This window comes from Phacochoerus africanus, chromosome 4, assembly GCF_016906955.1.
Source record: "Phacochoerus africanus isolate WHEZ1 chromosome 4, ROS_Pafr_v1, whole genome shotgun sequence".
In the NCBI taxonomy this organism is placed as follows: domain Eukaryota; kingdom Metazoa; phylum Chordata; class Mammalia; order Artiodactyla; family Suidae; genus Phacochoerus; species Phacochoerus africanus.
Genome location: NC_062547.1, coordinates 11191867 through 11217260, shown reverse-complemented (window position 1 = coordinate 11217260; position 25394 = coordinate 11191867). Strand labels below are relative to the sequence as shown.

Sequence of the window (25394 nt, the reverse complement as noted above, 5' to 3'; positions counted from 1 at the left end):
GGGGGGAGAGAAACTGGAAAAGGTCCAGAGGAAAACATGAGTGATGAGGATGGAAATGGTAAATCATAAAGTATTTGGAACAGAGTTTGCTTAACTCAGGGAACACTAACCCAGTATCAGAGGATTTTCATAAAGGGTGATCACCATTCAAATTCTATATCCATGGAAAATTGAATGAGAGAAGGTAAATTCAGAGAAAAGAATTTGCACGAGTGATGGTCTCTTAAAATGTTCTAATTGCCAAATGGCTGCCACATTAGGATTTTCAATTTAGGAAGACCTGATCTTAATAGGAAATGAAAGAGGATGAGTATATAAATGAACACAATTCCCCTCCCTTCATCCATGCAAAATGACTGTACAGACCTGTCCCTGAATATATGGAGTCTATTTTCTTACCCCTTGAATCTGGGTTGTCCATGCCATTTGCTTAGGTCAGTGGGACACTGGCACACATGATTCAGCAGACGTTTGAAAAACATTTGTGAATCAGAGGAGAACCAAGCATCTGCCAACTGCCAGACATGCGACTGAGGCCATACTAAATTATCTAGATCTGGTTACTCCACTAGTTAATCATGGACACATGAAAAAACTTGGTAGAGAAGGGCTGAGCTGGACCCAACCAGTAGAACCACCCATAGAACCCACAGAATTGAGAGCAGAACCAAAGGGTGGTTGTTTGAAGCCACTGGGTTTTAAAGTGGTTTGTTCAAAAACCACAAGTGAACATCCTTGGAATTACACCATGTGAGTTTGTGTAATTGTCGTGTCTTGGGTATTCATTAAACCTGAGCCTCTTGTGAATGAGAACATTAGTGACATAACACTTCAGATTAACATGAGACTAGAAATCTACAGAGGACATTCTATTAGCAAGGCCAGAAGGATAGTATTTCTGAACTTCTAGACTTCAAATGTTATAAAAATATATTTCTAGACAAGTTCATTATAACTTTAAATATATCTTATGCATGTAATTTTCACTGTTGTTAAGAATGAAATTTTTGCAAAAATGTGAAAAAATATAGGGACTAGCTAAATAGATGCCACGTCTGCTACATGAAGTAACTAATGAATTCTGTGGCCTGAGAGGTTTTGTCCTCTACCTGTCTGACGAGAGAGAATTAGAATAAGTGTTCACAATACTCATTTATTTGAGAATTGGAATGTCTCTATAGACCATGCCATCTGACCCGATCGATGTACATGTGAAGAAGTTGAAATCAAGAGAAGAGGATGTGACTTGCCCAAGGTCACAGTGAGGTCCTAACTGAATCTGGACAACCAATCAGATCCTCTGATCCCCAATTCTGGGCCTTTTTTCTTGAGATTTCGACCAGTCCTGAGATTCCATGACTCTGTGACGCCATGGTTCTATAATTCCACAACGAGGCACAACAATGCTAGTGCTCCAGGCAGCCATGGTACAGGGGAAGAATATGATCTAGACGGAAACATCAGCCAAATCATTTTTTCACTTCAAAATCTCAACTACACCATCATGGATTCAAATGCTGCACACCATCCTGTCTTTCTGATATTTCCTCCAGAGATCACTGTTCCTGAATATCAGTCAACGGAACTTACAGGCACAACCTATGAGTCTAGCATGCCCTTTCCAGAAATGCTTACTAAAAGAATGAAAATCTTAGGGGTAAGTAAGATTTGCCATAATGTAAACTCCACTGAGAGTATGTTGATATGAAGCTAATGTTTGTTATCCTCCAAATTCATATCTGAAACCATAATCTCAATGTGATGGTATTTGGAGATGGGGCTTTGGGGAGGTAATTAGTTCATGATGGTGGAGTCTTCATGAATGGGGTTAGTACTCAGAAAGCTAGCTCTCCTTCCAATATATCAGGATACAACAGAAAAATTAGAACTCTGCAGCCTGGGAGAGGTCTTCACCAGAACCCAACCATGCTGGCAATTTGACCTCAGACTTCCAGACTCCAGAACTATGAGAAATAAATTTCTATTGTTTATAAGCCACTAGTCTATGCTACTGTGTTATATAAGCCTGAAATAAGATAGGGGCAGGTGCTGAGGAGAGATGAAAAGAAATATACCCGCTGAGCAAGGCCAGGGATTGAACCCACATCCTCATGGATACTAGTCGGGTTCTTAACCCACTGAACCACAATGGGAACTCTAGTGGCACAATGTTTTAACTAGGAGCCACTGTATTTCCATTAAATTAAAGAAGTGGGTATCACATTTCTCTATCAATTACATAAAAGGTTCTGTGGAAAGGAAAATGTTAAATGAATAAGCCAAGATCCCTGGGCTCTTAAAAGTTACAAAGTAGGGAATTCCTTGTGTATCCTGGTTGTTGAGTTCTATAGTATTTATTTATTTATTCATTTATTTATTTTGGTCTTTTTTGTCTTCTAGGGCCACACCTGAGGCATATGGAGGTTCCCAGGCTAGGGATCCAATCGGAACTGTAGCCGCTGGCCTATGCCACAGCCACAGAAACTTGGGATCTGAGCCATGTCCGTGACTACACCACAGCTCACGGCAATGCTGGATCTTTAACCCACTGATGGAGGCCAGGGATCGAACCTGAATCCTTATGGATGCTAGTCGGGTTTGCTAACTGCTGAGCCACGACAGAACTCCGAGTCCTATAGTTTTATATTTTCCCAATGAAAAATCAAAATTCAGTTTGATAACATGATATGGTATTACTATACGTGGGGCCTTTGTGGAAAATCCCCTTAATACTGTAAGTCTTCATCTATCCATCCAGCTATCCCTTCATTAATATTGATTATCTTTTATCTACCAATCCTCCTTTCTCAGGCAATGTGGGGATTCAGGTATGGTTGAGGCTATAATACTGCCCATAGCTTAGAAAAGATCCTCTTAATCCCCAGACTCCAAGAATGAAAAACAGAAAGAAATTAAATTTTTTTTTGGAAAAAAAGATGAGTAGAGAAAGATGGCTCACTGACATGTAGAATGGGGTCATCAGTCTAAACTGTGTTAACAAATTATTTTGACAAATATGTATTAAACTATGTGCAAGAAACTATGTTAAACCCTATGGAAATGAATAAAATCTAGTTTTTCTCACTAAAGAGAATAAATAATTTAAAACTAATAAAATGAAAAGAGTTATAACTACACTTCCATGTAGCATCAACTAAATGCTGTTGCTGATGGGGCAGCAGAACCTAGAGGGGAAACAGTTACTTTAAGCTAAAAGGGATGAGACAACACCAGGGCAAAGCTGGACATTGAAGAAGTGATGGAATTTTAGTGGGGGGGGAGAGAGCAGTATATTCTAGATGATGAAAGCACCATGGATAAAAGCCGATGGCAGCATCACTCAGAAATGGCAAAGGAAATCTGGGAGAAAACAAACAGCTTAAAACGTGTGAGAGGATTAAAAAATACAAAGTAAGAAATACGAAACAATTGGGATGGATAAATAAACCTTGGTACATCCATTCAATGGAATATTATTTAGCACTAAAAAGAAATAGGCCATCAAGCCATGAAGGGCCAGGGAGGAAGAGAACACACACTCCTAAGTGAAGGAAGCCAGCCTACAAAGGCTGCCAACTACATGACTCCGACTGCATGACATTCTGGAAAAGCCAAAATATAGAAATGATAAAGAGATCAGTGGTTTCCAGGAGATAAAGGGAGCTGGGATGAACAGACAGAAGACAGAGGGTTTTTAGGGCAGGGAAACTATTCTGTACAATAATATAATGGCAGATACATGTCATTATACGTTTACCAAGCCCCCTAGAAAACAACACAAAGAGTGAAGCCCAACATAAACTACCAACTTCGGTTGATAAGGATGAGTCAGTGCTGTTTCCTCAACTGTAACAAATGTACCATCTGATGGGGGCTGTTGATAGTGGGGGAGGATGTGAAGAAAGGGGGCGGGGATACGTGGAAACCCCCTGTGGGTCGAGAAAGTGCCCTTTCCATTCAGTTTTTCTCTGAACCTAAAACTGCCTTTAAAAGTAAAGCTTATTAATTTAAATGAAATAGTAAATATGGTAAATGTTACGGTGTGTACATTTTACCACGATGTTAAGAAAGACAGTTAAAAAACCAAGCCGTGGAGGAAACAACCAGTAACGTAATTTGGAGACCTAATGGCCAAGAATCTTATATCTCATCCTTACTTGGATCTTATCATGCATACAAGTAGTTTCCAATCTCTAAAATTAACAAAATAGCCTAAGGAGCTTTATAAAACATACACCAAGTCTCTAGGCCTCATTCCAGAACTACTGGAGGGCAATTCTGAGGGAGTTTGGCGGGGCGGGGGCTAGAAACCATTTCTTAACACTTCTCTGAGTGAATCTGATGACCACGACACTTGGGAGCTATGTTTCAAACACTACAGAGACAAGTAATCAGGTCGGAAATCTGTTTTGCAATCTCACTTAACTCTGATACAACACTGGAAGAGGGGAAAAAGAGGCCGGTGCAGAAAGGCCAGTTAATAATTTAGGTGAATACATAGTAGCTACTGAGTTGAACCTACTCCTCAAACATCAGGCTTTCCCTTTGCAAAAGTAGCATTTGCTCTTGCATCAAGAAGCAGAAGCAAATGGGTGCCTGCTGTAAAAGGTCACTCTCAAGGGGAGAAGGGGAGTGGGTTATGTTCTCATTATCCAACTATTTTGAAACTTACCAACTGTGAGTCGAGAAAGGCCGGAAATATTTGTGCATAAGTACCTAAATACGAGAGGGACTCCGGCCGTATGAAACAGGTGTCCCAACACTGGCACAACAGCAAAAATGAAAGAAAAAAATCTGAATATTTATGATCCTGCAAGTAAAGAGAAGAGGAAAGCTTGGCTACTTTTTGATTGTTGGGGATCAAAGGACATGAGAAGATCAGATTAAGACCTCAAACCTGGGAGTTTCCATTGTGGCTCAGCAGGTTACAAACCCAGCTAGTATCCATGAGGATGTGGGTTTGATCCCTGGCCTTGCTCAGTGGATTAAGGATCCATGAGCTGTGGTACAGGTTGAAGAAGTGGCTCGGATCCCAGGTTCCTGTGGCTGTGGTATAGGCTGGCAGCTGCAGCTCTTATTGGACCCCTAGCCTGGGAACTTTCACATGCCACAAGCGCGGCCCTAAAAAGAAAAAACAAAAAACAAAAAACACCTCAAGCCTAAGGAAAAGGTGGTGCTAAACGCAAAGACAGAAAAGGGAGAAAGAAGACAAGGTTTAAAGGAAGAAAGGTGACCTTGTTTCTGGACGCACTGAATACAAGGGGAAAGAGTGGAACATTCAAGGGAGGGTGTTCGATGAGAGCTAAAAATGCGTCTGGAATTGAGGATACTGATAACATTTACAGCTCACCTACTCAAAAGCTGCAGCTGTTATGGGAGTGATTGAGATCACTGTCTGAGAAGGTGGACTGAGAATGAATGAAGACGGAAGACACAGACTCATCACATCCTATACCTTCCCTTCTGCATGTTATTCTCATCATCCTTCCATGGCATTTGGTCAAACCACTGCTTGGCGTTGTAGAGCATCACAAGTGTGGCATGGGGAAGAAAAAAACAAGACAGAATAAGACGCAGAAATAATGGGGAGTGCTCTGGGCCCCGGGATGTGACGATACCTCCACAGGCCCTCCAGACCGGTCGTCAGCAGGAGGGATTTCTGACAGTCTCACTTCTGCCTGAGGCCAGGCTGGTACGGTGGCTGAGAATTTTGTGTGTCTCAAACTTTATATGCTAAAGATATTGAGGGTTTTTCCCGTAGCTTTTCTGAGATGTAGCTGACATCCTGGCATATAACATTGTGAAAATTTAAGGTGTACGGTGTGTTGACTGGAGGTACATATACACTGCAAAATGTTTACCACAATGAGGTTAGTTATCATATTCTTCATCCCATATAATTAATGTTTTCATTATTATGGGAGTGGTGAGAACATTAAAGCTCGGCTCTCACAGCAACTTTCAAGTACACAGTAGGTACTGTTAACTACAGTCGTTATACTGAACCTTAGAGTCCCAGGACTCAGAATGGGGGACCGACATCTCCCCATTTCCCCAGCCCCTCGGTCCCTGGCAACCACCATTCTGTTTCTGTGAGTTCAAAGTTAAATACATTCAACATATAAAGGAGATCATATAGTATTTGACTTTTCTTTTGAGTTACTTCACTTAGCATAATGCCCACAAGGCCCATCCATGTTGTAAACAATAGGATTCCCTTCCTTCTTATCACTGAATAATAATTCATTGTCTACTAGTGGGTAAAGACAATACACACACACATATACATGTATATGTATATAATATATATTGCGTGTGTGTGTATTGTCTTTATCCATTCATCTGTCAGTAGACACTTAGGCTGTTTCCATGTCTTGCCTATTGTTAATAATGAGGCAATGAACATGAAGCACAGATTATCTCTTCCAGATAGTGAATGCATTTCCTTTGGATATATAAGCAGCAGTGGAGTTGCTGGATCACACGTTAGTACTATTTCCCATTTTTTAGGCATCTCTATACTATTTTCCATAGTGATACATCCCCACCAACAGTGCACAGGGGTCCCTCCTCTCTGCATCCTCACTAGCCTTTGCTGGCTTGTCTTTTTGATGACAGCCAGTCTAACAGCTGTGAGGCGATATCTCTTTATGGTTTTAATTTGCATTTCCCTGATGCCTAGAGACTTTAAGACACAGACCCCTCAGACACACGTGGAGGTTGTCTTCCGTGAGTAGACGGTAGGATGTAAGAGTTTGCATCTCTAATTCCCAGGTGATCCTAATATTGACAATCCATGGGCTACATTTTCAGAAGTGCTGATTTAGACCATTTTATGTATTACCAACACAAGATAAAAAGATCAAGAAAATATCTGTAGGAGCTCCTGTTGTGCCTCAGCGAGTTAAGAACCCCACATAGTGTCTGTGAGGATGTGGGTTTGATCCTTGGCCTCTCTCAGTGGGTTAAGGATCTGGCATTGCTACAAGGTGCAACATAGGTTGCAGATGCAGCTCAGATCTGGTGTTGCTGTGGCTGTGGCGTAGGCCTGCAGCTTCAGCTCCGATTCAACTGCTAGCCAAGGAACTTCCACATGCTGCAGGTGTGGCTGTGAGAAGTTTTTTTAAAAAAGAAAATATCTTTAGAAGCATCTACTATCACTGTAAAGAAGCTTCTACTATACTTTCCGTATTTATAAAAGGGGGTAATTGCCAAGTCCTTTTAACCAAAAAGAGATCTAAATTTTCAAAAAGGAAACCCACCATTTTGCTTTTTCCTCACCATGACGTTTTCCTCTATTTACAGACTATCCAGATCCTGTTTGGACTGATGAACTTTTCTTTTGGAATTGTTTTACTTTTCGCCTTTGAAAAACCATACCCAAGGTTCCCCTTTATATTTCTTTCAGGATATCCATTCTGGAGCTCTGTTCTGGTGAGTAGAGTCAGGCAAGTTCAATTTGAAGCTATGCCCACAGGGATATTAGGGAAATCTTAGTAATGAAATGAGCATTTGTATGATATACTTTGAAAAATGAAAATAAAATTAATTCCCCATTAATTCATCAGAGTTGCTTATATTCCATCATTGGGTCTTGAGATTTCCTTTGGGAATACTTCTTCAGGTCTTGACATTATTTGTCTATTCATTCATTCAAGATGACTTCCTATCTATCATAAGACAGATACACAGAGGAAGGCAATGAGAAGTCAAAGGTCATTAACATATGGGGCCTTATTATGGAACTCAGTATAGAGGTTCCACAAAAAATTAAAAAATAGAACTACCATAAGACCCAACAATTTCACTTCTGGGAACACTTCCAAAGGAAATAAAACCACACTGTCAAAGAGATATCTGCACCCCTATGTTCACAGCAGCATTATTTGCAAAAGTCAAGACATGGAAACAACACAAGTGTCCATTAATGGATAAATGGATAAAGAAGTTGTGGGATGTGTGGGATGTGTGTGTGTGTATACGTATAACACAGTCCTGTATTTGTGTGTGTGTGTGTATACAAAATGGAATATTGTTCAGCTTCATTCACTAAAAAATGAGGAAACCCTGTCAACCTGTGAAACTTGAGGGCATTATGCTAAGTGAAGTAAGTCAAACAGAGAAAGACAAGTACTGTATGATCTCATTTACACGTGGAATCTAAAAAAGAGATCAGATTTGTCATTATTGGAAGGATGTGAGGGAATCTGATGAAGGTGGTCAAAAGGCACAAACTTCCAGTTATACCAGAAAGGAAATAGACAACATGATAACTATAGTTAACACTGCTATATGATATACAGGAAAATGTTTAAGAGAGTTGATCCTAAGAGTTCTCGTCACAAGGAATTTTTTTTTTTTTTTTTAGCTATTTTTTGGGCCGCTCCCGCGGCATATGGAGGTTCCCAGGCTAGGGGTCGAATCGGAGCCGTAGCCACCGGCCTACGCCAGAGCCACAGCAAGGCAGGATCCGAGCTGCATCTGCAACCTACACCACAGCTCACGGCAACGCCGGATCGTTAACCCACTGAGCAAGGCCAGGGACCGAACCCGCAACCTCATGGTTCCTAGTCGGATTCGTTAACCACTGCGCCACGACGGGAACTCCGGAATTTTTAATTTTTATTTTATTTTATTGTTTTTTAGGGCTGCACCTGTGGGCATGTGGATGTTCCCAAGCTAGGGTTTGAATTAGAGCTGCATCTGCCAGCCTACACCACAGCCAAAGCAATGAGGGATCTGAGCTGCATCTGTGACCCACACCACAGTTCACAGCAATACCGGATCCTTAACTCACTGGGTGAGGCCAGGGACTGAACCCACATCCTCATGGATACTAGTCAGGCCTGTAACCTGCTAAGCCACACCAGGAACTCCATCTTATCATAAGGAATTTTTAAAAAATTCTGGATGGATGTTAACTAAACTTATTATGGTAATCATTCCACGATATACATAAGTCAAATCATTACACTGTACATCCTAAATTTATACAATGCTGTATGGCAATTATATCTCAGTAAAACTGGGGGAAACAGGGAAAGAAAGAAAAAGAATAATCCTTGGGCCCTTCCTTCAAATGGCTCTTAAATCTAGCAAGAAAGAAAACAGGCTAACAGGTCATTTCAAGGTACTTGATAAATGATATCACAGAGGTGCAGACAGTGCTTTACAAGCAGAGATGAAAGATCAATTTACTCTTTAGAGAAGTGAAGAAGCAGGGAAGACTTATCAGAAGCACTTACTTAATCACACTGACTAATCATTATTGTGGTCCCAGAGAATGTGCAACATGCGGGGATTCAGGGGAAGGGCAGTCCCTGGTCTCAAGGTCTCTGTTGAGTAGTCATCAACTAGCATATGGCGTGAGGAGTGGCGATAAAGGACACACAAGCTGACTCTACTGGAAAGACAACTGCAAGACAGAGGGGAGGCTGTCCAGAGATATCCCAGCTTGACTGAGTTTTAAAGGATGAATCATTAATTGGGTGAGGACACATACACAAGAAAGGACTGAGGGGTGGCTGGGTGAGGGGTGGGGCTATCTTGCACATGCCAAGGAGAAACGTGGGCTAGCAGCTTAAGGTATGGAAGGACATCTTCTATTCTGAGAACTCTGAGTTCAGCGAGTGGAGGGATGAAGCGGAAGAAATACCAGTCCATGGGAACAGAAATTTTAAAACAGATATGTTAGAATCAGATTTGAAGTTTCTAGTAGACAATGATGCTACCACATACAACTTCCCTACGTGAAAATTAAAGGGATTTTTTTTTTTTTCAGAATTACCAGCATATCAGCTGCAACTCTGTGTTCTCATTCAAACAAACACACGAATTGCAAATGGGTATGAGGGAGATTCCATTTTTTACTTAATTTTATTTTATTTATTTATTTTGCTTTTTTTTAAGGGCTGTACCCATGGCATATGGAGGTTCCCAGGCTAGGGGTCTAATTGGAGCTACAGCTGCTGGCTTACACACCATAGCCACAGCAACGCCAGATCTGAGCCATGTCTGTGACCTACACCACAGCTCATGGCAACACCAGATCCTTAACCCACTGAGTGAGGCCAGGGATTGAACCCGTACCTCATGGTTCCTAGTTGGATTCATTTCCGCTGCACCACAAGGGGAACATTTTACTTAATGTTATTGGAGTATAGTTGGCTTACAATGTTGTGTTAGTTTTAGGTGTACAGCAAAGTGATTTAGTTATACATACATCTGTTTCTGTTTTGTAAATAAGTTCATTTGTATCATTTTTATTAGATTCCACATATAAGTGATATTATATGATATTTGTCTTTGTCTGACTTACTCCATTTAGTATGATAATCTCTAGGTCCAACCCTGTTGCTGCAAATGGCATTATTTCATTCTTTTTTATGGCCGAGTAATATTTTATTGTATATATGTACCATATCTTCTTTATCCATTCCTCTGTCAATAGATATTTAGGTTGCTTTCATGTCTTGGCTTTTGTAAATGGTACTGCAGTGAACACTGGGGTTGATGTATCTTTTCAAATTATGATTTTGTCTGGATATATGCCCAGGAGTGATGGAAAATACGCTAGTTCTACAGTTTTTTAAGGAACTTCCATACTGTTTGTTCTCCACAGTGGTTGTACCAATTTACGTTCCCACAATTGGTCCCTCTTCTGGCATTTATTGTTTGTAGACTTTTTGATTATGGCCATTCTGACTGGTATGAGGTGATACCTTGTTACAGTTATAGTGCACATCAAGAAGTTACAAGAAATGTTTAACAAAGAGCTAGAAGACTTAAAGAACAAAGATGAACAATACAATAACTGAAATGAAAGATAAACTTGATTGTATTGATTGTAAACTGACTTGACGCCAGTCTGTCATGATATCAAAGCCAAGTCCACAATACCTACAAAAGAAAGAATTAAAAACAATCTTCATGTTCAAATAAATAGATAAGACAAAAACAAATTTCTAGTCCAGTATTTTTTCAACCATTTGTGCACAATCATTTAAGGCATCTCACCCTTCTCACTGCCCTGAGGATTGTGTGAACCAGGAAGGAGGGTATGTAAGAGAAAACGTGGCGAGGTCTATTCAAGAGAATTCTTTAACATCACTAAGATATTTATTCTTTTCAACAGTTCATTAATTCTGGAGCCTTTCTAGTTGCACTGGAAAGAAAAACCACAGAAACTCTGGTGAGTCTATCATATGTCCCCTTTACTAAAAATGCATAACTTTGAAATAATTCATTCTGGCCTTGAAAATGAATTTGGAAAATCATTAAATCACCATAATTCCATGAACTGCCAAGTACTGACACTAATGCATGGCATTTGCTTCTTTTTTTTTTTTTTCCATGAATCATAAAACATAAGTGCCAGTAGAGTTTCCTAGGACATTCAGTTTAATTCTTAGACACTGAGGCATTGAATAAATGACTTGTTCAAGTTACTCAGACAAATGGTAAAATGGGTCTCAGAATTTCAGGAATTCCCTCATTTGTTCTTTCTGTATTTTTGGTGCCTACTGTATTCTGGACACCTGGAAGGCACTGGTTTGACTCATACGATGATAGCACACTGAATAGACAACCTAATTCAACCTTGTAAGCAGCATCTCACAATAAATAATACGTGTTAATCAATACAAAATTTTAACTTACAAATAAATTATAAGTAGAGCATTTTTACTTTTCTCAAAGAATCAAAGCTTATGAGATATTAATTTATAAACCAACAAATTATTTTTAGCAAAGAACATCTCTCTTGGGTTTACAGTTTTAGGAGGAAGTAAAAATTACAAAGAAACACAATGTTTCATTAAACAGAGTCACAAAACAAAAATATAATTAGGTCGTGACTTTTACCAGAGCATCAAAATGCAAGGTAATGTGGCTACTCCCTAAGAACCTCTTTTGTCTAGGGTGCACCCCTCCTCCAATTTAAATGGGAGCTCACTTATGCAGTTTGAGGCCGATGGAAGGGTTATAAAAGTTCACTGGGAAGTTCCCACAGTGGCACAGTGGAAACGAATCTGACTACATACCAACCGTGAGGTTTCGGGTTTGATCCCTGGCCTCGCTCAGTGAGTTAAGGATCCGGCATTGCGGTGGGCTATGGTGCAGGTCACAGGTGCAGCTTGGATCCCACGTTGCTGTGGCTGTGGTGTAGGCTGGCAGCTGTAGCTCCGATTCGACCCCTAGCCTGGGAACCTCCACATGCTTCGGGTGCGGCCCTAAAAACGCAAAAGACAAAAAAAAAAAAATCACTGGATCCTCTCATTTCTGTGGATGAGGACCTGAAGCCAAAAGAGGTAAAGAAACTTACAGAAGATTACACAGCTGCTTTGAGGCATCGCAAAGCTGTGACTAAAACCCTGCTCTCCAGTCTCCCCACCCATTGCTTTGGACTGGGCTGGGCCTGAGTCATGGCCTTACATTCTCACTCTCTTTCAGATGATGCTGAGCAGAACAATGAACTCTCTTAGTGCCATGGCAGCAACAGCTGGGATTGTTCTCCTCGTATTCGGTTTCATTCTAGACCAAAACTTCTTTTGTGGCTATTCTGAAGAAATTAGTCAGTGTCAGTCTGTTAACACCCTGTTCACTGTAAGTATGCTGCATTTTTAGGGTGAGGAGTGATGGGTTTCGTTATAAAGACTTGTTAGCCCTCAGTCAGCAGCATCCAAATAACGCTGCAGACATATGTCTTTACTTTTATTCACATTTATAGAAATAACAGTATCACACATTTTGGAATAGAAAAATAAGCACATTTTAAGTCCTGCCTATAGGAAGTCACCAAAGAGTAGAGGAGATAAAATATGCATACTGGTGAACATAGTCCAAAAGATGAAGTGATATATTAAAAGAAAAATACAGGTACAGCAGTATGGTAATAGTTCACAGTCCTAGATGTACATTGGAACCATGTGTGGAATATCTTTTGGTTTTGGTTTTAACATTTAGATGGGACTTCTGATAAAACATGTTAGATTGAAAGCAGTATTTATTTCTGCTCTTTCCAAAATGCCACAAAAATAACTGTAAAGGAATATAAAAAATATATATAAATCTACATGGAAAGAAAAAAATAGTCAATGAGACCCATCAAAAATTGCTGAGAAAGCTGGAAACTAGTCACCTGAGGAAAGGGGGTCCTAACAGAAGTAATATTTCGCACGGTACATTCAAAGAAATACTCAGTATCTGGATGGATCAGGACCATGAAAACCAGGGCAGAAGAGAAGAAAATAGAGAAACTGATTCTGGGAATTGTAAATTGAGCTATTTGGATCAACCCTTCTCTGAAAACAAAAGAAAATGCTATATTAAAAAGAATTTAACACTTTAAAAGCAATGGAGATCATTCTTTACATGAACGCCTAACCTAAAATCTGTCAATGGAATGCTAAAGAGCAACGAAGCTGCTTAGACCTTGAGGCCATTTGGAATCTGATTCCCAGCCTAAGTGCAGTAAAGGAAGAGGAAGGCACAGCCCAGAGTGCACTCAGGTAGGAAGACTTTGAAACAGACCTTCCCCACATTGACCTGGGTCCTTGATAGATGACTACACGCTTCAGATAAGGGCAAAAAAGGCATACAAAATATGCTGCCCCATAACAGCAAAGAAAACTTACTGAACAGAGTGAAAAAGAAAGAGTGCTTGAGAAATTGTGGCCCCTTCCCAGATCCCCTGATAACCTCCTCCCATCCTCCACCTCCACTGGGATGTTATCCTTTGATTAAAATAAATTGAGTCATTCCTACACTTGGGTGGGAATTTGAATTGATTGGTGCAACCACCATGGAAAATAGTAAGAAGCTTCCTCAAAAAGCTAAAAATAGAGTTGCCAAATGATGTTGCAATCCCACTCCTCGGCATCTATCAGGACAAATCTATAATTCAAAAAATACATGCACCCCAGTGTTCATTGCAGCACTATTTACAATAGCCAAGGCATGAAAACAACCTGAGTGTCCATGGACAAAGGCATGGATAGAGAAGACATGGTACATATATACAATGGAATATTACTCAGCCGTAAGAAGAATGAAACAATCCCACTTGCAGCAACTTGGACCTAGAGATTATCATACTAAGTGAATTAACTCAGAAAGAGAGAGACAAATACCATATGATATCACTCACATGAGGAATCTAAAATACGACATAAATGAACTTATACAAAACAGGAACAGTCTCATACACACAGAGAACAGACTTGTGGCTGCCAAAGGGGAGGGGTACTGGAGGAGGGATGGATTAGGAGTTTGGTATTAGCAGATGAAAACTGTGATATACAGAATGGATAAAAAACAAAGTCCTGCTGCATAGCACAGTACATAGTCAATATTCAGTGATAAATCATAGTGGAAAAGGATAATTTTAAAAGAATATATATATATGTATCTGAGTGACTTTGCTGTACAGCAGAAATCAACACATTGCAAATCAACTATACTTCAAGAAAAAATAAATTGAAAAATTCAAACTCAAAAAAATAAACTGGGTGAACCAAGAATGCTCAAGCCTGAATTTGGCCTTGATATTTGGTGCACTGAGCACCTGACAAAAGCAAAATCAAAGGCTATTTGGGGGGAATAATATCCAATAGTCTTACAAAACTCCTACCAAACTGGTACCATATTTGATATTACATACTAGATAGGTCAGAATGAATCATATTTCATGGGGAAAATGAATACAAAAGTAAGATTAAGAGATATAAAACATAGAGTGAAAAAAGTCTAATATAAACTTGATTAGAATTATTTACAGAGGGAAGAGGAGAGAGAAATTATGATAGATTTTTAGACCAGTGAAAAGAATTAGCCCATATAATTAAGAGCTCCAGTGAATCTCAGACACCTCAACACATTACAATGAAAATCCAGAAAAGATAAAAGTTTAAAGCAACCAGTGAAAAGAAAAAAAAAAAGATTATCTTCCTAAAAATAGCCAGTGAGAACATTTATCTCAAGAGAGATAATAACTGGAAGGAAGTATTACAGGAGCCTCAAAGGTATTAGTCCGTCCTTATGTTCAAAATAAACTGTCTAAATTCAAATTATTTCAACATTTTCTAGTTCAGACCCATAAAATTCTTCACAGACTCATGTACTTCAAAGATAAGACTGCTGTTGTAGTTTATAGAAAATGACTCATCTCTACCTGGATCACCCTTTGACTAACTTCATCGTTGACACTCTATATATTCTCTACATACATTTTTTTTTCAAGATACAGTGGAGACTTAAACCTCAGAAAATGTGGTAAATGCAGTTTATATGATCAACAGATTTTTCTGGGAGCCTTTGAATGAAGATTTCTACAGAAAAAGACAGTGTTCAACATACTTTTTAAACTTTTAAATATTTAAGTCTACAGTTTGATGAGTTTTCATAAACTGAACACATGTCTGTACATCAAGTTACTGTTTTTCTTTTCCCCTTTCTATAATGTAGTTTTTGGAATGAAATCACGATGTGCAACCAACAGTTAAGAAGTAGGGAGTTAGGCTCTAACTCCTTGAGGACAGAGTATCTACATAAATTATCTGAAATTCTTCTAAATAGGGGATTTGTCTGTTATCCTCCTACTCACTGATGCATTCAATTACTTATTTACATCAGTATAGGTTTGTGGGTATTTTTTTATACCTTGGGTTATCATCTAAAACTACACTGTTGTGCAAATTGTTCAGTGTTAGCCATTGATTGGGAAGTCTTTCGGTTGTCTCCTGTGACTCTCTGATATACCCCTATACATGGGGGGTTGTTTGTTTTGGCACTTCCATACTTTCTGGCACAATGAGACATTTCAGGCTCCATTTGTATATCCCTGGCCTCAGGCCTAGAATACGGCAATTCTCCAAGGAGCCCTGGTTCCTTCTCTTGGAGAATCATACTAGCAAACAAAATATATGCACCAAGTATACTTGGGGCTACTGGAGCATCATTGCTTTGCAGGCCCTCTCTGACAGAGCAAGGAAATATATGTGAGTGTACTAACCCATGTCTATACGTACATCTATACATATCTCTTTATGTATACATCACTGTCTACATTAGTCTGGACATGAGTTTCATAGTGATGTCTACAAGACTACCTGACCCACCAAAGCCTCCCCAGCTGACTATCTGTAATCCCCCCTCACCTCCACAGTGAGAAGCCTGACTCTCGCCATCTTCCACCCATTTACTTTTCAATTACAGTTTATACTAATATAGTGGTGCCAGAACTGTTAAGTGATTATCTTCGTGGGACACAACTTAAAAGTAGGAAGTAGTTAAATCTAACTTATCATCTAAATAACTGATTAACTGATATATAAGTTATATTTAATTGACAGCTCCATGGGATAGCAGTCAAATATAAACTTAGCAGTTGGAGTTCCTGTCATGGCTCAGCAGGTTGGGAATCTGACTAGTTATCCATGAGGATGCATGTTTGACCCCTGGCCTCGCTCAGTGGTTAAGGATCCCGCATTGCCATGAGCTGTGGTATAGGCTGCAGATGCGGCTCAGATCCTGCATTGCAGTGTCTGTGGTATAGGCTGGCAGCTGCAGCTCTGATCTGACCACTAGCCTAGGAACTTCCATATGCTGTGGGTGGTTGCGCCCCTAAAAAAAAAAAAGTAAACTGAACAGTTAAACAAAACTTACCATATATAGTCTAAATACCGCCTGTCAGTAAATATAGCTGACAACTCCTTAGGAAGTTGTGCTTCTGACAGTTCCATTTGAATTTATTCTTACAGATTCCAAAGTAACTTCAATAAGTACCTGTCTCCACTGTCAATCCTCTGCAGTGAGTTCATTTCATGTATTTGTAATGCAGTTGGATTACTCTGCCATGGTCCACTTCACATTCTGGCCTGCCTGAGTCACCTAAAAGATTTTTAAAATGTACATACTGGGAGTTCCTGTCATGGCGCAGTGGAAATGAATCCAACTAGGAACCATGAGGACGTGGGTTCCATCCCTGGCCTCATTCAGTGGTTAAGGATCCGGTGTGGCCGTGAGCTGTGGTGTAGGTCACAGACGCAGCTCAGATCCTGCGTTGCTGTGGCTGTGGTGTAGGCTGGCAGCTGTAGCTCCGATTATACCACTAGCCTGGGAACCTCCATGTGCTGCAGGTGCGGCCCTAAAAAGACAAAAAATAAAATAAAGTAAAATTTACATACTTGAAGGTTAACTCCTAGTGACACAGAACTTAATTTCAATGATGTCCAATTTATCTTTTTCTTTTCTTGCTTGAGTTTCTGATGATGTGTCTAAGAAATCATTGCCTAACCCAAAGTCATGAGGATGTATTCTTATATTTTCTTCAAAGAGTTTTATTACTTTAGCTCTTGCATTTAACTATATGATCCATTTTGAGATAATTTTTGTGTATGGTGTGAGGAAAGGATCCAACTTCATTGTTTTGCATATTGGCCAAATATTCCATTTATTGAAAAGATTTGGGTTTTATACCTATCCTATTTCCATGGCACACTTGATGAAAATAAACTGAGCATAAATGTAAAGGTTTAGTTTGGCCTCTCAGTTCTATTCTGCTGATCTATAATGTCTATCTTTGTGCCAGAACCACTCTGTCTTGATTATAGTACTTTATAATAAGTTTTGAAAATGGGGTGTGCAAGTTCCCCAAATTTGTTCTGCGTTTTTAGAAAAGTTTTGGCTGTCGTGGGTCCTTGCAATATGAATTTTAGGCTCATCTAGTCAATTTCTGGGGGAAATAAAGGCAACTAGGATTTTTATAGGTATTGTATTGAATCTGTAGGCCAGTTATGAGGAATATTAACACACTAACACACTAAATTGTTTGATCCATGGCCCTCTTTGTTTTTTTAGTTCTTTAATTTCTTTCAACAATGTCTTAATAGTTTTTAGACACTTTTATCTGTTTTTAAATGTATTCCTATCTTATTCTTTTTTATGCTATTATAAGTGGAATTATTTTTTGCAATATTCATTGCTGGTGTATTGAAATACAGTTGATGTTTATATTAATATATTCTATAATCTTGCTCTCATTTATCATTTCTAATAGTTTTTAGAGGTTTCATTAGGATTTTCTAAATACAACGTCATAATATATGAAAATTGAGATGGTTTTACTTGTCTTCCAATGTGGATGTTTTTATTTCTTTTTCTGCTTAACTGCCCTTGGCTAGAACATCCAGCACAGTGTTGAAGAGCATGAGTTCCTGTCATGGCTCAGTGGTTAATGAACCTAACAAGCATCCATGAGGACATGGGTTTGATCCCTGGCCTCATTCAGTGGTTAAGGATCTGGTGTGGCTGTGGGCTGTGGTGTAGGTCACAGACGCGACACAGATCCCGCACTGCTGTGGCTGTGGTGTAGGCTGGCAGCTGTATCTCCCATTTGACCCCTAGTCTGGGAACCTCCATATTCCGCAGGTACAGCCCTAAAAAGACCAAAAAACAAACAAACAAAAAAGTTAAAGAGCAGACAGCCTTATCTTTTTTCCTGCACTTAGGAGGAAAGCATCTAATTTTTTACCATTAAGGATGATGTTGGCAGAGGACATTTTTAGATGTCCTTTATCAGGTTGAGGAAGTTCTTTTCTCTTCCTAGCTTGTTGAACATTTTTATAATGATTGTTGAATTTACTCAAATGCTTTTTCTGTACTGACTGAGATGATCAGGTGTTTTTGCCCTTCATTCTATGGATATGGTGTATTTCATTGATTTACTTTTTATCTTACATCAACCTTACGTCCCCGGGATAAATCCCACTTGGTCATGGTGCATAATCCTTTTTAAATATTGCTGGATTTGGTTTCCTTGAATTTTGTTAAAGATTTTTGCTTCTATATTTATAAAAGATGTTAATCTACAGTTGTCTTTTTTTGTGATGTCTTTGACTCTTGTATCTGGTTAAAACTGGCCTTATGAAATGAGCTGGGAAATACTCTTTCCTCATACACTTTTTGGGAAATTTTAGGAAGTAATAAATATAATTTTCTATAAATACTTGGGAGAATTCACTGGTGAAGTCATCTGGGCTTGGGCTTTTCTTTGTGAAAAGTTATAAAATTACTTGCTATGGGGATATTACGATTTTTTTTCTTCTTGAGTTAGTCTTAATAGTTGGTGTCTTTCTAGGAGTTTGCCCCTTAATTGCTGCCATGAGTGAATGAAGAAATATGACAACACGAATTTTCACAGAAGAGTCTCTTGGTAATACTGTGTTTGTAGGCTTGTCTGTCAATAATCACAAGGATCCAGTGGAATAAGTACTGAATGAGTCAAAGGGCCAGGACCATAATGGTGAGGGGTCTGGCTAGACATCTCTGGGGCCTCTATGGCTGTTCAGGCAACTTCAAAGACCACTAGGGAATCTATGCCAATTAAAAGCGGAATTTATCAAATTTGCTAATCCAGGGAGAGCACAGAGTCTCAGATTCAACAGGAAAGGATATTAACTCAGCTGGAGTTAGTCATAAGGTAGTTTTAGGAGAGAGTAACAGTAGTCTAGGAAGGAACTGGTTAGATTTGCAAGCTAGAAGAGTCGTGGGGACAGTCAAAGGTCTTATTTTTGGAAATAAGATTACCGATTACATGAATTAACATAAGATTACCGTTAAAACAGTTCTCTGTGGTCTTATCTTGAATAATAACAAGGATCTGAAAAACCTTATGTTAAAACCTTGAACTTAGAGAGCAATCTGGCATGCTATGCTTTGATGCACTTTATCAATTTGCTGAGTTATTTGAAAAATCATGATTCCTTTGCATTTCTCAACTGTCAGTAATCATAACTAAAATAATAAAGACTAAAAAAATTACGAAAAGGAAAAAGTGGAAGGAATTGGACTGACAGTTAATTTCTCAAAAGCAACAACGAAAGCTAGAAGACTGTAGAAAAATGTCTTCAATGTGCTGATAAAGTAACTGCCAACCAACAACCTATTGTTCCCCATTAAAATATATTACAAGAATAAAAGTGAAATGAAGGATTTTCAGATACAAAAATTGAGTTTGCCTCCTGTAGACCCGATGAACTCCAAGTAGATAGAAAGTGATGGTACAATGAGATGCAACAAGGAATGAAGAACAAAGGATGGGATAAATATGTGTACACATACATGTGAATACTGCTTGTATAATGCAGTAATAATAATAATATATAGTATGATTAAAAAATATTTAAAATGCCTGACAACATTAACTACAAGTAGAAAAGGGAGTAAATGGTGTTTTTGTTATTTGTGTTTGCTAAGGGTTTCAATTTTACCTGAGAAGAGCATAAAGGTTTGAAGAACTTTAGACTCTATATTTTAATGCTTATACCAAAAGTGAGAGAACAGAGCTAATAGATATAGTTAGTCTACTATACCCAACAACAGAATATACATTTTTATAGCACATTCCAACAAAAATTACTATATATTGGTAAATAAAACAATTATAAATTAATACTGAAGATTGAAGTCATACAGTCTATGTCCTATGCAATAAAACCAGAGCAGTTAGAAGGAAAGAAAGAAAGGAAAAGGAAAGGAAAGGAGGGAGAGGAGGAGGAAGGAAGGGAAGAAGGAAGGAAAGGAAAAAAGGGAAGGAAGAAAAGGAGGAAGGGGGGAGGGAGAGAGGAAGGAAGAAGCATCTAGATCAGAGAAGTAAAACTGTATGTTTGTAGATGATATGATATTATATATAGAAAACCCTAAATACTCCACAAAAAAATTGTTAAAACTAATAAACAAATTCAGTAAATTTGCAAGGTACAAAATCAATAAACAAAAATCAGTTGCATTGCTATATGACCAACAATGAACTATTAGAAAGAAAAATTAAGGAAACAATCTCATTTAAAAATGCATTAAAAAGATAAAATATACAGGGATAAATTTAACCAAGGAAGTAAAAAACTGGCACACTGAAAACTATGACACTGATTAAAGAAATTGAAGAAGACACAAAGAAATAGAAAGATAACCCCTATGCATGGATTAGAAGAATTAATATCCTTAAAATGTCCATACTACCCAAAGCAATCTACAGAGTCAATGCAATCTTTACCAGAATTCCAATGGCATTTTTCACAAATATAGAATAAAAAGATCCTAAAATTTGTATGAACCCACCAATAGCCAAATCAATCTTGAGAAAGAATAAAGCTGAAGGCAACACACTTCCTGTTTTCAAACCATATTACAAATCCATAGTCATCAAAACAGTATGGTATCAGCATAAAAACAGACACATGGATCTGTGGAACAGAAAAGAGTGCCCAAAAATAAATCCATGCATATATGGTCAATTAATTTATGACAAAGGATCCAAGAATATACAGTGGGGAAGGAACAGTCTTTTCAACAAAGGATGTTGTGAAAAAAAAAACAAAAACAGCCTCATGCAAAAAAATAAAACTGGACCACTATCTTAACACCATACACAAAAATAAATTTGATATAAATTAAAAATTTGAATATAAAACCTAAATACATGAAATTCCTAAAGGAAAACATTGGTGGTAAGCTCTTTGGCATTTGTCTTGGCAATGATTTTTTTGGATTTGACATCAAAAGCAAAGGCAACGGAAGCAAAAATAAATAAACAGTACTATATCAAACTAAAAAGCTTCTGCACAGCAAAGAAAACCATGAACAAAATTAAAAAGTCAACCTATGGAATAGGAGAAAATATTTGCAAATAATATATCTGATATGGAATGAATATCCAAAAAATATAAATAAATCATGTAACTCAATAGCAAAAAAAATCCAATTAAAAAAATGGGCAGAGGATCTGAGTAGACATTTTTTTCCAAAGAGGATATACATATGGCCAATAGGTACATGAAAAGATGGTCAACATCACGAATCACCAGGAAAATGCAAATCAAAACCACAATGAGATATCACCTCACAGCTGTCAGAATGGCTATTATCAAAAAGATAAGAAATAAGAAACACTGGCCAGAATGTGAAGAAAAGGGAACACTTGTGCACTGTTAGCAGGAATGTAAATTAGTGCAACCACTACTGGAAGAGCATGGAGGTTGCTAAAAATATCAAAACTACCATATGATCTAGCAAGTCCACTTTGACATTTATCCAAAATGAACTAAAACACTAACTCAAAAAGATAACGTGTACCCTGATGTTCACGGCAGCATTATTTACAATAGCAAGACATGGAAACAACCTAACTGTCCATTGATAGATGAATGGAAAAAGAAAATATGGTGTGTGTGTGTGTGTGTGTGTCTGTCTGTGTGTTTGTGTATCTGTGTGTGTGTGTGCACACATATGCAATGGAATATTATTCAACCATGAGAAAGAAGGAAATCCTACCACTTGCAACAACATGAATGGACCTTGAGAACTTTATGCTAAGTGAGGTAAGTCAGATATTGAAAGACAAATACTGTATGATATCACTTATATGTGGAATCTAAAAAAGCCAAATTCATAGAAACAGAGTAGAATGGTAGTTGCCAGGGGCTCGGGGGTGGGGGATTTGGAAGACCCTGGTCAAAGGGCATAAACCTGCCCTTAGAAGATGAGTAAGTTCTGGAGACCTAGAGCACAGCATAGTGATTACTGTTAACAGTACCGTATTACACACTTCCTTGTTGCTAGGAGATTAGCTCCCAAATATTCTCATCACAAAAAATATGACAACGATGGAACACGATAGAAGTGTTCGCCAATGAACATGACGGTGGTAACGATACTGTAACATATAAATATATCAAATCAACAGCTTGCAGATCTTCAACTTCCACAACATGTCAATTACATCTCCATTTTTAAGAAAGAAGTGAAAACGCAAGGCACAGAATGGGAAATAATCTCTCCAATACATGCATCTGACCGAATATATTAAGCACTCCTGAAAATCAACAATAAAAAGGCCAAAAGATAAATAAGACTTGAACAAGCACTTCCCAAAGAAAGATATATCAATAGCTAGTGAGCATGTTAAGTATGTATTCAACTTTATTACTTCCCAAAGAAAGCCATGAAAATTAACATGAGCTGTGAGCTGTGGTGTAGGTCGTAGAGGCGGCTCAGATCTGGGGTTGCTGTGGCTGTGGCATAGGCCGGGAGCTGCAGCTCCAATTTGACCCCTAGCCTGGGAATGTCCACATGCCATAGGTGTGGCCCTAAAAAGCAAAAGAAAAAAGAAAAGAAAAGAAAAAATTACTACATTACTACATGCACACCAGAAGGACTTTCATTAAAAGGACTGGCAAAACCAAGTGTTGGCGGGAACATAAAGCATCTGGAATTCTTATACATTTTTGGTGGGAATATAAAATGGCTTAACCTCCTTGGAAAACTTTGTTAAAAGCCATCTTGTAGCTTTTAACAAAGTTAAGCATGGACCTATTCTATTCTCAGCAATATATACGAGATTGCTCTTGGGAAATCTCTTCATAACAATTAAAAGCTTGAAACAATTCAAATGTCTATCAGCAACGGAGGGGCTGAACAAACTATGACTATTCAAACAATAGAATACTGATGCGTGTAGCAACACAGATGAAATTCAATTCATTATAATGGACAAATTCAGATACAGAATTAATAGGGAAACTTAATACATGGTGTTAGAAATCAAAATAGTGGTTCTCTCTGGAAGGGAAATCGGAAGGGACGCTAGAGAACTTACTGGGATGATGGATATATATATGATATATCTGATCTAGAAAGTAAAAAAAAAGGGGGTCAATTGTATGCTAAAGGAATTGGAAGAATATTTTTAAAGCAGATAACAGCAAGCTTTTAATGTTTTTATACACGAAGAGAAAATATAAGTCACAAAAAGTCAAGAACGTAATAAAAAACAAAGATTCTGAGGAAGCGACTTACAAAAATGCAAATGTAGCACCCAAACACACTTAAGAGTGATGCTCAAATTCACTAGTAGTCAGGGAAGTGCCAGTTATATTAACAATGGTCTAAGATTTACATTTACTAGATTGGCAAAAATGAATGAGTCATAAAAATTATCATGGGCAGGCAAATGGGGAAAAGGATGCTTTTGTTCCTCAGGGGTAGAAATGTGCAATGTTGCTACCACTTTGGAAAGCAAGGCGTCATTCACTTGTGTGAAAGATAACGTACCTTTAACCCCCATAGCTCTCCCCACAGCAATTCAGCTGCCTTATATAAGGGTATGTGTGTAAGAACGCTTACTGCAGCATTATTCAGAGTGGTAAAAACAAAAAGCAGAAAAGAAAAGGAGAAAGAGGAAATAAAGTATTTCCTGGCACTGGAGAATAAGTGAATTATGGTTAACTACACCAAGAGATACCATGTGACTCTGACATAAATATTTTTTCAGCTTATAGTTAAAACACTGCAGACAAATAGGGTGGTAGCAGAATGTTTATCTAGCAAAACACTTGTGTGTCCAGCTTCTGGGCTACTAACAAGATGTACAGCCCTGTATGTGCTTAGTTGCCAAAATACAAAATAATTTAAAGGTCTTTAACAGTGGCAAAGAACACAAGAAGTTACCATTAGCCTTTTTTATGTGTCTTTTTCTGCATGTTCCTCTTTTTCTGAGCCTGCAGTTTTCTTTTTCCCCATTTTTCTCTCTTTTTCTGTTTTAGCTTTTTCACGTTTCTTAACCTTCTTTCTCCTTCAACAGGCCACTCACTTTATTATTTTTTTCATATGTATACATTTGTGAAATGGAGCATTTCTTACGTATAATTTAGAAAGTGGATGGTGCTGTATGACCGTCTCTGAGAAAGCAGTCCTGTACTGTGCTATGCTGTGACGTGTGTGCTAAAAAATGGACAGATGCTCTCATGAGCCTCTCTGAATTTGCTTCCTAAGCCTCAAATCCCCTTGAGACTCCTGGGATAACTTTCTCTCCCTGGGAACTGCTACCTCAGTGCATCAGAAAACCATTATTGTACAAATACCATGACTCTTATTTTTCTTCTTCTGTTACAGGGAATTTTGATTATGTTGATGGCCTTCAGCATTATTGAATTACTCATTGCCCTGTCTTTCTCAATTTTGAGGGGACCCATTCACTGCGATAACTGTGAGGAATGCTGTTGACTAGCACTGCGAGAATAAAGATGTGTTATAATGGTGTTGAGAGATGAATTCCACTTGTGAGGAAAAGCCAAAGGAACATCGAATATTAAGGCTGGCAACTCCTTGAAGCAAAGGGGAGTGACTCAAGAGAAGGGGGGTGTGGGGACATATTGGCTGATAAACCACATCCTGCCTTTTTGCAGTGCCAGCTCCTCCTCTCCTCAAATCACATGGTCGCTTTGGTGTTACCTCCTCTCTTAGTTAGGCATTCACTGGACAAAAGGACACCCAGGTAGGGTTGGCCGTCACTGTACATACAGAGAAATGAACCAAAGCCCAGAGTATCTGAGACCAGG

General features: G+C 38.5%; 2 protein-coding genes across 6 annotated transcripts in view; one reads left to right on the top strand and one right to left on the bottom strand.

Moving 5' to 3' along the window:
• LOC125125119 (membrane-spanning 4-domains subfamily A member 4A-like) overlaps positions 1-25394 on the bottom strand; it is a 142456-nt gene that overhangs the window by 109902 nt on the left and 7160 nt on the right. The gene's annotated exons all lie outside the window — the stretch shown is intronic.
• On the top strand, positions 1505-25059 carry MS4A5 (membrane spanning 4-domains A5). Its single transcript, XM_047774515.1, has 5 exons — positions 1505-1657; positions 7306-7434; positions 11135-11191; positions 12451-12603; positions 24949-25059. The coding sequence occupies exons 1-5, from the start codon at positions 1505-1507 to the stop codon at positions 25057-25059; spliced, it is 603 nt and encodes a 200-aa protein (XP_047630471.1).